This window comes from Taudactylus pleione, unplaced genomic scaffold (genome assembly GCF_031769625.1).
Source record: "Taudactylus pleione unplaced genomic scaffold, aTauple2 ptg000121l, whole genome shotgun sequence".
NCBI classification, from domain to species: Eukaryota; Metazoa; Chordata; class Amphibia; order Anura; family Myobatrachidae; genus Taudactylus; species Taudactylus pleione.
In genome coordinates, this window is record NW_028284523.1 from 4,270,927 (window position 1) to 4,285,943 (window position 15,017).

The 15,017-nt window shown below is 43.9% G+C and overlaps 1 protein-coding gene across 2 annotated transcripts in view; it reads left to right on the forward strand.

The window, feature by feature from the left end:
• The window catches only part of EYA2 (EYA transcriptional coactivator and phosphatase 2), a 190,811-nt gene that overhangs the window by 41,985 nt on the left and 133,809 nt on the right, over positions 1–15,017 (forward strand). For both annotated transcript variants that reach the window (XM_088472145.1, XM_088472146.1), the window contains exon 2: positions 10,591–10,709. In XM_088472145.1, the coding sequence (XP_088328271.1) occupies positions 10,601–10,709 (109 nt within the window). In that variant the 5' untranslated portion in view covers positions 10,591–10,600. The remainder of the gene's footprint in view (positions 1–10,590; positions 10,710–15,017) is intronic.

A 15,017-nucleotide genomic window follows, 5' to 3' on the forward strand; every position in this document is an offset into this window, starting at 1 on the left:
TGCTGCACATATGATCAGAAGATACGATTGAAGGACCCACGGGAGCGCGCATCGGATGAAAAAATGCACGATTTCCACAAGACTGAACGTACGTCGAGTCGAAAATCGTGTGATTGTCTAGAAATAGCGTAGGTGTTGCAGTTAAACCAAATCAAAGGATGACTTCTGGTAACCTTGCTGAATTCTCATAACAAATAATATTAATGTTATAACTACTATGATGGCGCCATCTCCCTAGTGATATTCGGGAAGATGGCAAATGCACAAAAGACACAAAGGCCAGAATCTTTGCTTTCAACGAGCGGCACCATCTTTCTGAAGATATCACTGGAAAGATGGCATCAGCCACAGAGAGACTCTCTTGCCGGCAGCAGTGTGAAGTAAGCTCTGGGTGGAGGCCTCCCCAGGGGCGTAGAGAGGCACGCGGGGCCCTGGTAAAGAGGGGGCGTGGCCTAATTTCAGAAGGCGTGGCCACGCCCCCGTGAAAAAAAACAGTGTTTTGCAGCGCCACGAAGCGGCGCTGCGCGCCGGGCAGGGGGTGCTGTGAGCCCCTCAGCCCGGCGCAAAGCCAGTGGGGGGCGCGATCAGTGTGATCGCTCCCCCCTTCAAGCATAGGAGATTGCTGTGGCTGCTGCAGAGGGAGGGAGGGAGGGAGGAAGTGAGGGGGGGCGGCGCCAGACCCGGGCCCCCACCGGGCCCCTCAGGAAGCCCGGGTAAACTGTACCCGCTCCCCCCCCCCCCTCTCGGCGCCCCTGGGCCTCCCCAACCCACTGTAGACACGCGTATGATAGGATTATACCATGCTCCTCTGTCTGCTTATAATAATGTCTGGATGGTTGTTGACTCACTCCTGACCCTCCGTGAGTTCTCAGTACTAATCTCACTGACAGTGCAGAGGCTTCTGGATGCACATATATGTGTATATCTGAGGCAGCAGACCCAGGTGATTCTGTTTGCTATTGGAATCTGGAATAGCTCCCGTGACACATTAATAAATCAGTGTGAGACTAATAATGGGAGATCAGACAGTGCTCCCAGGTTCACTTGTCAGCAATTGCTTAAAATTATATGGTTAGTTTTATTGTTGCAGAAGTTACTTGGTGTTGGAATCAATGACCTTGCACCTGCTCTGGATTAGAGAATTGTCCCCCAGGTCAGTGGGGAACAGTGCAGACACAGGTTCTGGAATAACACGTCAGCCATAGACAGAATCTTAATTATAGTAAGATTTACAGAAAGGTAACAATGTAAAATACACTGACGAGAGGCATACGGCCTCAGGAAGCTCACAAGTTAGCATGGGATCGGGATGCGGGGGAGACCTTTCATCTGGAAACCTGGGAGCATACTCACATTATTTCTTACCTCCTCTGTCAGTATAATATTTCCTAAATATTTAGCAACGATGGTACCATCATGTCACATGGTTGACATAGTGAAAATGTTGACATTACCATTATGTTTAGCGGTTAGGGCTATAAAAATAAAATGCATTGTCGACATTGTGACCATGTCGACATTTACTAGGAATCTGAAGAACACAGATGAAACCCACGCAAAGATGAGGAGAGCATACAAACTCCAAACCGATCATGCTCTAGTCAAAAACAAAGCCATGAACCTAGCGTTGTGAAGCAACAATGCAACCCACTGTGCTGTCTTAGAATGTATCCACTTTCTCTTCTAATTGTTATATCCAGTATGATATTTATTTTCTCTCTTTTTTCCTGGTGCCCTCACAGTTCTTTATCTACTGAGGGATCAGACATGCTCGAATCCTATCACAGTGGCGTGGGGAATAAGGGTTTCTGCCAGAAGTTCCTTATAAACAACTTGGTGATATCAGATGGTTCTCACTAGGCTATTCCTCATTGACTTCATCATTTTATTAGTCCTATGGTGTAAGACAAGTTGCAGGCTACAGAGGAGGATAGAAAGAGTTTGTATATATTCTGCTCTCTAATGATAGACAGAAGTTTATCGCAGACAGGACTGATGTGTATCATACCTTCACTTAGATAAATGCCCTTTTTAAATGATCAATATCATCAGTGTTTTTCTTTTGAGTTTTCTAGTTAAGAAAATATAGTAAAACTTTTTTTTTTTCATTTCTACAGGATATGTTTGCATGTAATATAACAGTGATGTCCACCTTGTGCTCTCTCTCTTACAGCAGAAGCTTGGGGCTCCTCCCAGGCGGTTCTTACTATTCCTGATAATAAAGATTACTGGAGCTGATTCTGAGTCACACTCTGTTGCGATATCTTATTATCGTCTTTTGCCGTAGTCGTGTTTGCGACTATATGCTAATGCTAGTATCAGGCCTTCCCCTGGTGTACAAGCAACCATCTAAATGTGCAAGGACTGAGACATCTACTTTGTACATCTTTGAACACTGAAATCCTACTTGGTGCGTCTTCAAACGCTACTATCAGTCGCACCATCGAAGCTTGCATAAGCCTCATGCTAGGTGCAGAGTACGGCCTCCAATGTGAGAGATTAAATATCTGTGTGCACAACCACTTCTGTGACAAACTCATAACACTCCCATCATACGCCCATAAGAAGGTGTATCTCCGTGTGTTAAATAGATCTAGAGCAATAAATGTCATGTCAAATAATTTCCTCTCTGTGCTTTATACACTTTTTGAATTAGCAGTTTGGTACTTTGGCTTATATATTTATTGTGCCATCTGTAAACATTTTACATTTTATGGTTGACATTTTTATCCTTGTCTTTCACCAATGAGCTTGTGGATATTTCATAATGCAAAAGAATTTTGAGAGCTACTAATAGAAGCCGATCAGTGGCCATGTGGCATGTAAAAATGATGCACTCCATCTGTATAATTTATTTCATGTTTTCAAATATGCAGACTCTAGATCAGAGGGTGGCGTAATATGCAGCGATATTAAATAGGAAGCTGCAAAGTTCTGTTCTTGTTTTCTGAATTATGACTCTAAACAGAATCATTCATAAAAGAAAATGATCAATCACACAGCAACTAATGAAATCCCAGAACAATAATGTAATTAGATGGTACAAGTATGTTTCAAACATCTGTTCTCTTTCCACTTTACTTTTTTTCTCCTCTCTCTTGTAGATGGGGGCGGAAGTCCAATGAGATGTTCTTACAAAACATTTTTAGGTTCAGCAGAATTGGGACCAAAAAAAAGGCTATTTTTCTAAACCTCACTTGGCTGTGGGGGCTGACAAATTGAGTTAGCAGAATGAAGATTTAGCGTAAACAAAACAATATGTACGGACATGGCTCCCAACGGATTGATGTGTTTTTCTACCCTGAGGCTAGGGTGACTTCCTGATATTGGTAAAAACAGAATGTATTGGTTGTCGCACGTGATGGCTGATGATGGCCCCCATTCACTTAATGTTTTATCTCAAAAGATCCAAAACAAATGTTCTAGAGTGGAATTAATGGGTTCAATCCTTTCAAGTAAACCTTATTGTTGGGAGGCCATAGCTATTTAGACAAACAGTATAATGCATCATGGTAGACAGGCTTTTTTGTTCATTGAGCTAATAGCAGTTTGCAATAGTGAATGTTTCCATGGGATCCAGTCAGGATGCTGGTGGATGGGATGCTGGACGTCAGATGTCGGAATCCCGAAGGGATTAAGATACCGACGTTGGCATCCTGACTGCCGGCATCCCGAAGATAAGTATGCAGGTTTCGATTAGGGTTAGGCCGGTGATGGGGGTGTTAGGTCTAGGGACCTGCCGGGGTGGGTTAGGGTTAGGCACCGAACGGGGAGGCTTAGGATTAGGCTGCGGAGAGGGGGGTTAGGGTTAAGCACCACCGGAGGGAGGTTAGGGTCAGGCACCGCACGGGGAGGGAGGTTAGCATCAGGGCGGTGGAGGGTTAGGTTTAGGGTGCGGGAAGGGGGAATTAAGGAATTAAGTTTAAGCACCACCGTGGGGGAGGTTAGAGTTAGGCACCATCGGGGGGGGAGGTTAGGGTTAGGCACAACAAGGGGAGGGTTAGGGGGGGATAGGGGAAGGTTTAGGCTACTTATCGGCCCCTGTCGGGATCTTCAACATCAGTATGCCGCTGTCGGTCTTCTGACCGCCGGCATCCCGTCCACTGGTAAATCATACTGATTCCGTTTCCATGGCTGGTTATCAGAATTAATGGTGTGAGTTGCAGTTCTATTCAGTAAAGTAAAAAATTCCCTTTTGCTGATGAAAAAGGGTGTTTTTGCCAAAGATAGGACCCATTTTTATCAAAATATGACTTTGCCCTAGGGGTTACCGCTGACGATAACAGAGGATGTAGCCCGCACCAGCAATGCTATACGACAGATTTTACCAGCAGAAGCTTCCCTAAACAAATCAAAGGAAAGTCTATTTAACAAGGATTACATTGGTTTGGTAAAAGCCTGGGCTTTCAATGAACATGTATGAGTCGGTATGCTGGATCACGCATGCACATACCCTCTGACTTTTGTTTCCGAAGTAGTAAGTTTAACTTTAGGGCCAGTTACGCTGAGCTAGGTATAATTGATAGATTATGGCTATAGGTGATTTTCTATCATAAGCGATAGAAAACCAGCTCTTCTGCAATACATTAAATAGGGCTGATTATTAACTTATGCTTTGAGTAGCCATAAAGTGTACTTCATCTATAATAGTGTCAGTCATCTCAGAAAGAAGCTGCAAAAGAGGCGGCACTCATGGGTCTTGTCGTATCAATTAGATAATAAATAAATTACACAGCGGTAATAGCTTCTCCATTGTTTCAATTCATTGATAGAATTTTCATCAGGGAGACCCAGAAGAAACCATGCACACTGAGCAGAGCACTGGGAAGCGCATCTGCTCAGCCAGGCCTCTCAACAGCTGGACCGGCCCATCTGGTCGTCTACCCTTTCGGCTTTTGCCAGATCTGCTAGATGGCCAGTTCAGCCCTGCCAATATATATTAAAAATGGTCTGCAGCAGACATCACAGATATCCGCTACGGACCCACGGCACAGCAGTTTCCATGGGGCTACCTTGTGCCAATATGCAGCAAGCTCCGTAAAGTGAAACCTACCTGAGTTTCTGGCTGATAGGTAACGCCATCTATAGATGGCATTGTCTATAGAAGTTTATAGTTGGCGTTGTCTATAGAATCCTATAGATTGAATTGTCTATAGAAGCCTATAGATGGCATTGTCTACAGAAGCCTATAGTGGGTGTTGTCTATAGAATCCTATAGATTGCTTTGTCTATAGATGACATTTTCTATAGAAGCCTATGTGTTCTTTTCCCAAGAAGCCACCGGAAAGGGATCTGAAGAATCCAACTCCCAACGATTGTGTGTGTGCAGGCCTCTTCGCAAGGACAGCTGTTATGGGAAGAGTTGTCCCTGCAGGTAAGTGTACCTACATAAATGCGATCACAGATCATGTGAAAACTGATACATCCTGCCCTCAGTATGATGTGTCTATACTCCTAATTTAACTCAGGCACATGACAGGCCGCATCACATTCTTACTGTATTGTTTTAAAATAAATACTCCGCAAGATTTGTGCATTGTGCCAGATGTTTCTGTATATTAGAAACAGCTTCATTTATTTTACTGGTTTAAATCTCATTGTATGTTTTGAGCCTGACCCATTTTCCAGTCAATCAAACTAGTTTTTCTTCACAAGCTAAGAAGTATGTATAATAGGAGAGAGTGCAGGCTATTTATTTCTCTTCATGACTGAAAAACCTAAACCTGCTGGGACTGTGGCCTGGGATCTCCAATAGGAGCAAAGCTGTAGTGTAGTTATCAGTCCATGCGGCTCAGACAGCTCTCCTACAGCCGAGGTAAGGCTCAGAAGTCATTGAAATAATCCAGGAAGGCAGCGTCTCCAACCGTTTCCTGATTTCAGCTCTGTCTATACATTGTTTGGAACAAACCCAAATTGCTTGTTTCTAGAATTATTCCAAAAACTTATTGGAATATGTTCCTTATGTGTGGCAAGAGGGGAGAACACTTACAAAACTCTTAACCCTTGCTTAGCACACAACTGATAGTAGACTAGGAACTGACAGGGTCCTGTAAACAATGGGATAATGTAACACAGAAATGTTATGTTTGGGACCCATCTACCTCTCCCCCCAGGTATTCCCGGATTAGTTCTCTTTTTTCTGATTTAAATATCTGTGTTGCAAGAATAACATTTTGTTGTATCAGTTTTGTGTATCTATAAGGTATTTTCTGTCTGCTGGGTTACCTGCTGTAGTTCTTAATGTGCCTAATATAGAGTTGTATAGAATAGCTGTATAGCTGCGTCCAACTGTGTGCATATATGTTATTGCTAATGCAGCTGAAGGCGTCTGAAGGAAAACGACGCCTCCTGGCAGCAACTCAAATCCGATGTCTGTGTCCGATGGTAGTGATGTTTGCAGCATCGGTCATTTGGGTAAGCCTACTTACTCAGAATGGCCACCTCTTTCCCACTTGCAAGGCCAGTAAATCTGCATTGGCAGTCACTGGCCTCGGCACTCTAAGAAAACGGGGCAGATCTCCCTGTTTTCTGGCAATGCAGGTAGCGCTGCCCCATAACCTGCCCCCAAAACACCAAAGTTTGCGTACAACTCAACCCACATGCCCAGACTTCTTCATGTGCCTCTTATAATGTCCATACTTCCCCTCCCACATGCCCCTTATAATGCACTTAAGCTGGGTACACACTTCTTAATAACAATATATCGCTAGTGCATTGGCCGGTGTACACCCGATATGTCTGTGAACGACGTTCTTTACAGACATCAGGTCGGCCCTGAAGCACAGCCGATGCCAATATATATATGGTGCGCCTGGCTGTGTGTACGGAGGAACCGCTCATACACTGGCTGCAGGACCTCGACACTGATATCACAACTGGGTGGCCAAATTTAAATGCCTGCCTAGTTGTGACGCCTGGCCAGACATATCGAGCGGCCAATTAAGTCTACATAGCTTACCAAATCGACTGCTTGGTTGGCGTGACATCCAGTCCGCCACTGGGTAGGGTAAGTGTGTAGCCAGCATCAGGTCTATAAGGAGGGTGTTGTGACCGGTGCCATCGCACAGGGCGGGATGCCCTGGGCTTGCTCTGGCTCCCATCCTCTGCACTGTGTGAGGAGAGACATTATGTCTTCTCCCACAGTGCCGTGGGATCTGTTCTGCTGCCTCTCTAGGATGCTCCGTGCAGCAGGCTAGTGGGTCGGAGAAGGTGATCTCACCTTCCTTCCCATTGGAGCACTTAGTTATGACGCCTTGAGTGCCACGTAGCGGGTGGGTGCAGCGCAGCAGCACTCTGTTAAGGGGCTGCACAGTTTTACAGTTGCTGCAGCAATTATGGTTAATGCAGGAGCACGCTTTGTATCCCATAAAGCAGACAGGAGGGTGGGAGAGAGTACACTCTCCTGAGTCTCCTCTTCTGTCCACGTTTGCTTAACAGCGGTGGAGGACACATTTTTGTCAAAATATGACTTTGCCCTATCTATCAAGGGGTTACCGCTGCCGATAGCAGAGGATGTAACCTGCAGCGGCGATTCTATTCGCCAGATATGTGTCACTATACATAGTTCCAGAAGGGCTGTAATGAGTGGAACCTGTGTAAATGGTCACCTACAAAAATGCCAGCCCAAATACTTTGATTTCAGATCTCCTGCCCGTGCCATCCCTGCGAGTGAGTGTGTGGTGACGAAGCACAGAGTTTAGGGATCACTGGTATATATAACTCCAATTGTAAAGCGCAACAGAATATGCTGCGCTATGTAAGAAACTGTTAATAAATAAATAATATATACCCGTTGAGGGTTGTGTGCGAAGTACAGTTGTTAGCTGCTTTGTGGATTCTTTATTGATGATGGATTGCAAGCCTTGAAAATGGTCTATCCTTAGACCAAAATGTTGGCTCTTTGTTACATGCAACCTGGATTTGCCTGTTTAAGCACAGATGAAAAATAAATTAAACTGTTTTTTTTTTCATAAATCTGGTGAGTGCCCTTGTGACTGCACATTATCAACGTGTGGTACATTCCTATATATATATATATATATATATATATATATATATATATATATATATATATATATATATAGTATATACAGCAGCGGCCCCTGCCCACTTACCTGAGGGGTGCTTCCGCTACTGCCTGTCTGGGCCCCAGCGCCTGCTCAATGAATCTGGCAGGCACCGGGTCCGGTGCATGCGCATATGCGGCGGTGGCGCAGCACATGCGCATAACACCAGCTTCTCAGGGCTGCATTGGTTGCAGCCCCGAGTAGCCTTGTAGGGCTGCCCGAAAGGCAGGGCAGCGGCTTCCACTGGAAGCCGCACTCTGCTGATCGCAGCCTGGACTGGCAGGATGACACCTCCCCCTGGGGCTGTCTGTCTTCAGTGTGACTGGCAGGTGGCGCCTCCAATGGGAAGCCACCTCCAGTCACAGTGAAGCCTGTGCAGGACTGCACTGGCTCACTGAAGTGGCTTATTTTACTGGGGGGGCTGTCTCTAACCTGCACAATAAACATTCCACATATACTGTATATACATAAAAGGATAAATTGTGTGCACATTTCTAGAAATGTTTATTGCACATTTCATAGAAGTTGTAAAAGCAAATGCATATAAAATGCACCAAAACATATCTCAGAAGTGCTTGTAGTAATAAACAATGTGCAACATGTGGTTACCATAAGATACTAATCTCAGTTGTTGACTTAATTTGCCCAATTGCACCCACACGTCATTTAGCACTGTCCTGTAGGATACTGTGCAAACAGGTGACGCATATATTGTTGAGTTGTTTATGAGATGTTTTATTTGAGAGGGGTACTCCACATGAAATCTGTCTATAAGCAGGTACTAGTGCTTCCCAGACAGATTGTAACAGCCAAGAGTGAGATGCCCTCAGCAGAGTCAGTAGGCCGTCGTGCTCTGCACTGTCTGTGGAGCCACTAACTTGAGAATCCATATGCTTTTGATCCATTTGCTGTATAGGGAGCCTTTGAAGTGTTCCCAGTGCCCCCTCCCTCCACCTCCAGCTGTCATCTCTTGGGTTCCGCTCCCTGACACTGCTCTGAAACTGGGCTTTTAAAGCAGTCATGCTTCTCCTAAACGCTGATGCCTCAGGGGGATGTGAGCGACGACAGGCCTAGCAAATGGTAGAGAATCTGTTCTCTGTATGTGCCACCATGGTCCTGTCTGCAGCCCGGCTCTTATGTTTGTCCTTGTTCTGTTCCGTTTACATGGTAATTAGGTGCAGATTTTTCATGTTATCTATTAAAACGTCTGGCTTTCGTGGAGCAAGGAGAATGTGGTATTGTGTTTCTCATTTGTATTATATTATGTCACAATTACACTTATTAAGCCCAATACTGTTTAGATGTTTATTTACTGTTAGTGCTACAGAAAAAAAAAATACTAAATGATTATTTCAGTAGCCATCTCTAATTAGTGTTTGTGTGTGTTCACTGGTCTACAGTGTCTGATATAGGGCCTGATTCAGAGCCGCTCGTAAGCGGCCGCTCCTTCATTCCGAGCGATGTTTACACAACTGTGCATGCGTACAGATCGTAATACGCATGCGCGAACCAGTCAGTGCGGCCGAAAATCGTTTGTTCGCTAAATAGCGAATGCCTGTTATTTTGAGTGACAGGAGGAGGCGTATGTGGGTGGTAACAGGGGAAGGTGCTTGAAAACGGGGAGTGGAGATCAGAACGCAGGCGTGCTTAAAGGTCAAAACGGGCGTTTTATGGGTGTGCATAATTAATACAGCAGCATCATTGACCACGTCACTGGGTTATTTTATAGTCAGAACTGCTCGCAAGTTTGCGGTAGGAAAAACCAACCACAAAAATAGCGAGCAGTTCATACGCTGGTCGATATACTCGATTAATCTAATAAATAGCGGACATGACGTAGGATGCGAGCGGCCAGGGGGCGTAGTTTTCAAAAAAACGACCGCATGTTTTGTACGCTCGTTCAGACCTAGAGGCGTGAACAGATCGCAAAGAGCGAACGGTTCATTTGAATAGCCACCCCTTTTTTCTGAACGAGCGAGCGCAAATAGCGTCCGGCTCTGAATCAGGCCCATAGATTGCATACATCACAGTACGCTGGGAGTTGTAGTTCACAGGGACAGACCTGCTGAATGTTTTTCTCTAAACTTTTCAGACAAGAAAATCCTAAAAAAATCTATTCCAAAAGTAATCATAACTTTTTTTTTCTAATTTATTTTGTATTAAAGCAGTCTCAGACTGTAATGTCACACTTGATTTGAATAATAGAGTGTGGGTTGTCTAATTACTCCCTGGATTAAACACATGCTGGAGTGTATTCATATTCGCTGGAGACCATATTGTCATTTCTGATGGCAAATCACAAAAGCCAGACAAAACAGCAATAGAACGTGTACACTCCCCAAGGAGTGAGTTCTTCATTTACATCCAGTGTTCTCTTAGGTGGAATCATTTTAGCAAATGTTATTTTATGAAATTTAAATAGAGAATGAGATTTAGGTGATGTGCTTTAATATTTATATGGCACAGGGAATTATCACTAGGCATGCACAGTGGAATAAATTATCCTGTGTTCTTTCCCTTTCAGGTGCAAGGAAATGCTAGATCTAGTGATATCACAGAGCCTGTCTGTAACCAGTGGCTGCTCTGACGACCTGAATTTCAGCCCTTCTCACGGCCATTTCGCATCTCCTGATGACATAACAGGTAAGATTTAGCTGCTGCTTGGGGCAACTTTCTCTGTTCAGAATGGACACAAGTTTTGCCAGACCCGATCCTTCGGGGTGCTTGAAAAAATGGTATTTCATTGTGTCTCTACAATTTTTACAATGTGACGTTGTTGATGCAACAGGTATTACCGGTGAGGTTTCTCGCTAGATCTGACTTTAGGCCCATCTAACTTAGGACAACTCTGGATACCTTACTGTGGGCAGCCAGGATAGTATAAAGTTGCTGGTACTTGTGAACTGAACAATTCAAACGGAGTGTTTAATAAGCTTAGCTGCTTTTTGAACTGTCTTAACCACACTCCTCCAATCAGAAGACATGGGGCCTGTTTCTGAGTTGGGAGTTAAGCATAAAAGGGCAAGTAACTGTACACCTTGGCAAAACCATGTTGCACTGCAGGTGAGGCAGATTTATAATGTGCAGATAGATTTTGAATTGATAGGGGAGTGTCCAAATTGAAATCTAAATTGCAGTGTAATAATAAAGCTGTCCAGTATTTGCAGGCTACATGCAAAAGCAGCCAGTATGTACCCTGCATGCAAAACATTTTTATGTATTTTCACCCCTTGCATTGAAACATGGTTTGTTCAGATGCACAGGGGCGGGATGTAATAGAGATCGAGTCTGCCGGAGGTGCGGGATGCAGACTGATCTCGATCGTTTTTTTAAAGTTGCAGCCATTTACAAGGCAAAGCCGAACTGGCCGAACTGGCTTTGCCCTGTAAATGACTGCAACTTTAAAAAAACGATCGAGATCAGTCTGCATCCCGCACCTCCGGCAGACTCGATCTCTATTACATCCTGCCCACAGTTACTTGCTTTTTTTTGCCCATATTCTCTCTCTCTCTCTCTGAAAATTATCTTGCAGTTTTTACTGCAGATACTGACTGCTGGCACAATGTTACCCTGTTCTGATGGCAAAGTGTCACACTCCCCCAGCTGGCACAGCATTCCACTTCCCTGAATATCACAGCATTTCACTCCCCTGGCAGTCACGTTCATTCACTTGCCTGGCTGTTACATCGTTCCACTATCCCTGCTGTCACATCATTCTATTCCCTTGGCTTTCACAGCACTCCACTCTCCTGGGCTTCACAGCATTCCACTTTCCTAGGAGTCACAGCATGAATGCGTACACAGCTTTCCACTCCCCTGGCTAGCACAGCTTTTCACTCCCCTGACTGGCACTGAGTTTCACTTTCCCAGTTGGTATAGAGTTAATTTCTTCTGGTTGCCACTGTGCTCAACTCTCCCGGCTAACACATCATTCTACTCCCTTGGCTATCACAGCGTTCCACTCTCCTAGTTCAGCAAAGTTCCACTCTCCTGGATGACACAGCATTCCAATCTCCTAGCTGTTTCATCGTTCCTCTCTCCCAGTTGGCATAGTGTACATTTCTGGTTGTCACAGTGCTCTTCTCTCTTGGCTGTCAAATCATTCTACTTCCTTCGTTGTCGAGCTTTCCACTCTTTTGGCTGTGACAGCATCCCTCTCTACTAGCTATACAACATTCCACTCTTCGGGTGTCACAGCTTTCCATGTTCCCGGGTGTTGCAGCGTTCCACTTTCATGAGTTTCACTGCTGTACACTCTGTTCCACTTTCCCAATGGCCACAATTTCTTGTTATGGCTCTCGCTATGCACCATTCTGCCAATTCTCAATGTGTTCCTCTCCCCTGGTTAGCACAGGATTCCATATCTTGGCTAGCACAGTGTTCCATTCTCCCGCCTGGAACTGTGTTCCAGCCCCCTGACTGAAACAGCGTTCCACTCATATGGCTGTCACACTGTTCCCTCTCCCAGTTGAGTGGTGAACGACAGCAATCTGATAAAAGTAGTGCTTTTAGAGCGGCTTAACATGGAGATACATTTTTTTTTATTTTTTCAAAACGCCACTCTGGTGAAACTTTGCAGTAGTGGGGAGTTCTCTGCCCACATTAAAAAAAAATATTTCCATAAAAATTGTCATTAGCTTGATCTGAACTAAATGTTTCTTTTGCTATATGGTTGTAAGGCTAACATTTAAACTTGTCACATTCTCTGTAGCACTAATGGCTACAGTTTTAGCTGTTGCTACTGTTCCTTCTATTTTTAGTTATTGTGAGTTTTTCTTTTTAGATTTAGGTAGTTGTTACATTGCTTGGTCTGTGCTACAGAGTCTGAATGAGGTTTCATCTTCCCTATACTTCAATGTAGAAAAACAGATTGCAATATCTAAAATAATGTACATCATTTAGACATACAGTGCATCCGGAAAGTATTCAATACGCTTAACTTTTTCCACATTTTGTTATGTTACAGCCTTATTCCAAAATGGAATAAATTAATTTTTGTCCTCAAAATTTTACACACAATACCCCATAATGACAATGTGTTAAATGTTTTTTTGAGATTTTTGATAATTTAATAAAAAAAAAAACTAAGAAATCACATGTACATAAGTATTCACAACCTTTGCTCAATACTTTGTTGATGCACCTTTGGCAGCAATTACAGCCTCAAGTCTTTTTGAATATGATGCCACAAGCTTGGCACACCTATCTTTGGGCAGTTTCACTCATTCCTCTTTGCAGCACCTCTGAAGCTCCATCAGGTTGAATGGGAAGCGTCAGTACACAGCCATTTACAGATCTCCCCAGAGATGTTCAATTGGATTCAAGTCTGGGCTCTGGCTGGGCCACTCAAGGACTTTCACAGAGTTGTCCTGAAGCCACTCCTTTGATATCTTGGCAGTGTGCTTAGGGTCGTTGTCCTGCTGAAAGATGAACCATCGCCCCAGTCTGAGGTCAAGAGCGCTCTTGAGCAGGTTTTCATCCAGGATGTCTCTGTACATTGCTGCACTCACCTTTCACTCTATCCTGACTAGTCTCCCAGTTCCTGCCACTGAAAAACATCCCCACAGCATGATGCTGCCACCACCATGCTTCACTGTAGGTTTGGTACTGGCCTGGTGATGAGTGGTGCCTGGATTCCTCCAAACATAACACCTGGCAATCACACCAAAGAGTTCTTTAATTTTTGTTTCTCATGGTCTGAGAGTCCTTCAGGTGCAATTTGGCAAACTCTAGATGGGCTGCCATGTGCTTTTTACTAAGGAGTGGCTTCCGTCTGGCCACTCTACCATACAGGCCTGATTGGTGGATTGCTGCGGAGATGGTTGGTCTTCAGGAAGGTTCTCCTCTCTCCACAGAGGAATGCTGTAGCTCTGACAGAGTGACCATTGGGTTCTTGGTCACCTCCCTGACTAGGGCCCTTCTCCCACGAACGCTCTGTTTAGACGGCCGGCCAACTCTAGGAAGAGTCCTGGTGGTTCCGAACTTCTTCCATTTATGGATGATGGAAGCCACTGTGCTCATTGGGACCTTCAAAGAAGCAGTTATTTTTCTGTACCCTTCCCCAGATTTGTGCCTCGAGACATTCTTGTCTTGAAGCTCTACAGACAATTCTTTGGACTTAATGCTTGGTTTGTGCTCTGACATGCACTGTCAAGTGTGGGACCTTATATAGACAGGTGTATGCCTTTCAAAATTATGTCCAAACAACTGAATTTACAACAGGTAGACTGCAATTAAGCTGTAGGAACATCTCAAGGATGATCAGTAGAAACAGGATGCACCTGAGCTCAATTTTGAGCTTCATGGCAAAGGCCGTGAATACTTATGTACATGTGATTTTTTAGTGTTTTTTTTATTAAATTTGCCAAAATCTCAAAAAAACTTTTAACACGTTGTCATTATGGGGTATTGTGTGTAGAATTTTGAGGACAAAAATTAATTTATTCCATTTCGGAATAAGGCTGTAACAAAACAAAATGTGGAAAAAGTGAAGAGTATTGAATACTTTCCGGATGCATTGTACGTACTTACATTTATTTTTCTTAATTTACAAAAAAAAACAATTACTGTTTTACACATCGAAAATTTTAAAACATTCTTTTTATTGTAACCTCAACACGTCCTTTAATAAATATTTTATTGTAAATTAGAATAAGTCCCCTGGCGACTTTTTACTTAGGATTTCACAGAATTTATTCCTGAATCCTGCTCAGGAATGTTCTTGATGCCCAAGAATGTGTTATCTGGCAAGCGCAAAATAGGACACATTGTTTGAGAGTTAGATACCGGACTGTAAAACCATTAGGCTATTCAAGCCTTTCATGTGGACACTAAATCTGTTTAACAAATTATTGGCAAGAGACTGGGTCGAATGTATTCTTACTAGTTTCTGAACCAAGTCTTCTTACTAATTCTCCCTCATAAGACGGGTAGATGTGTGCCACCTCTCAC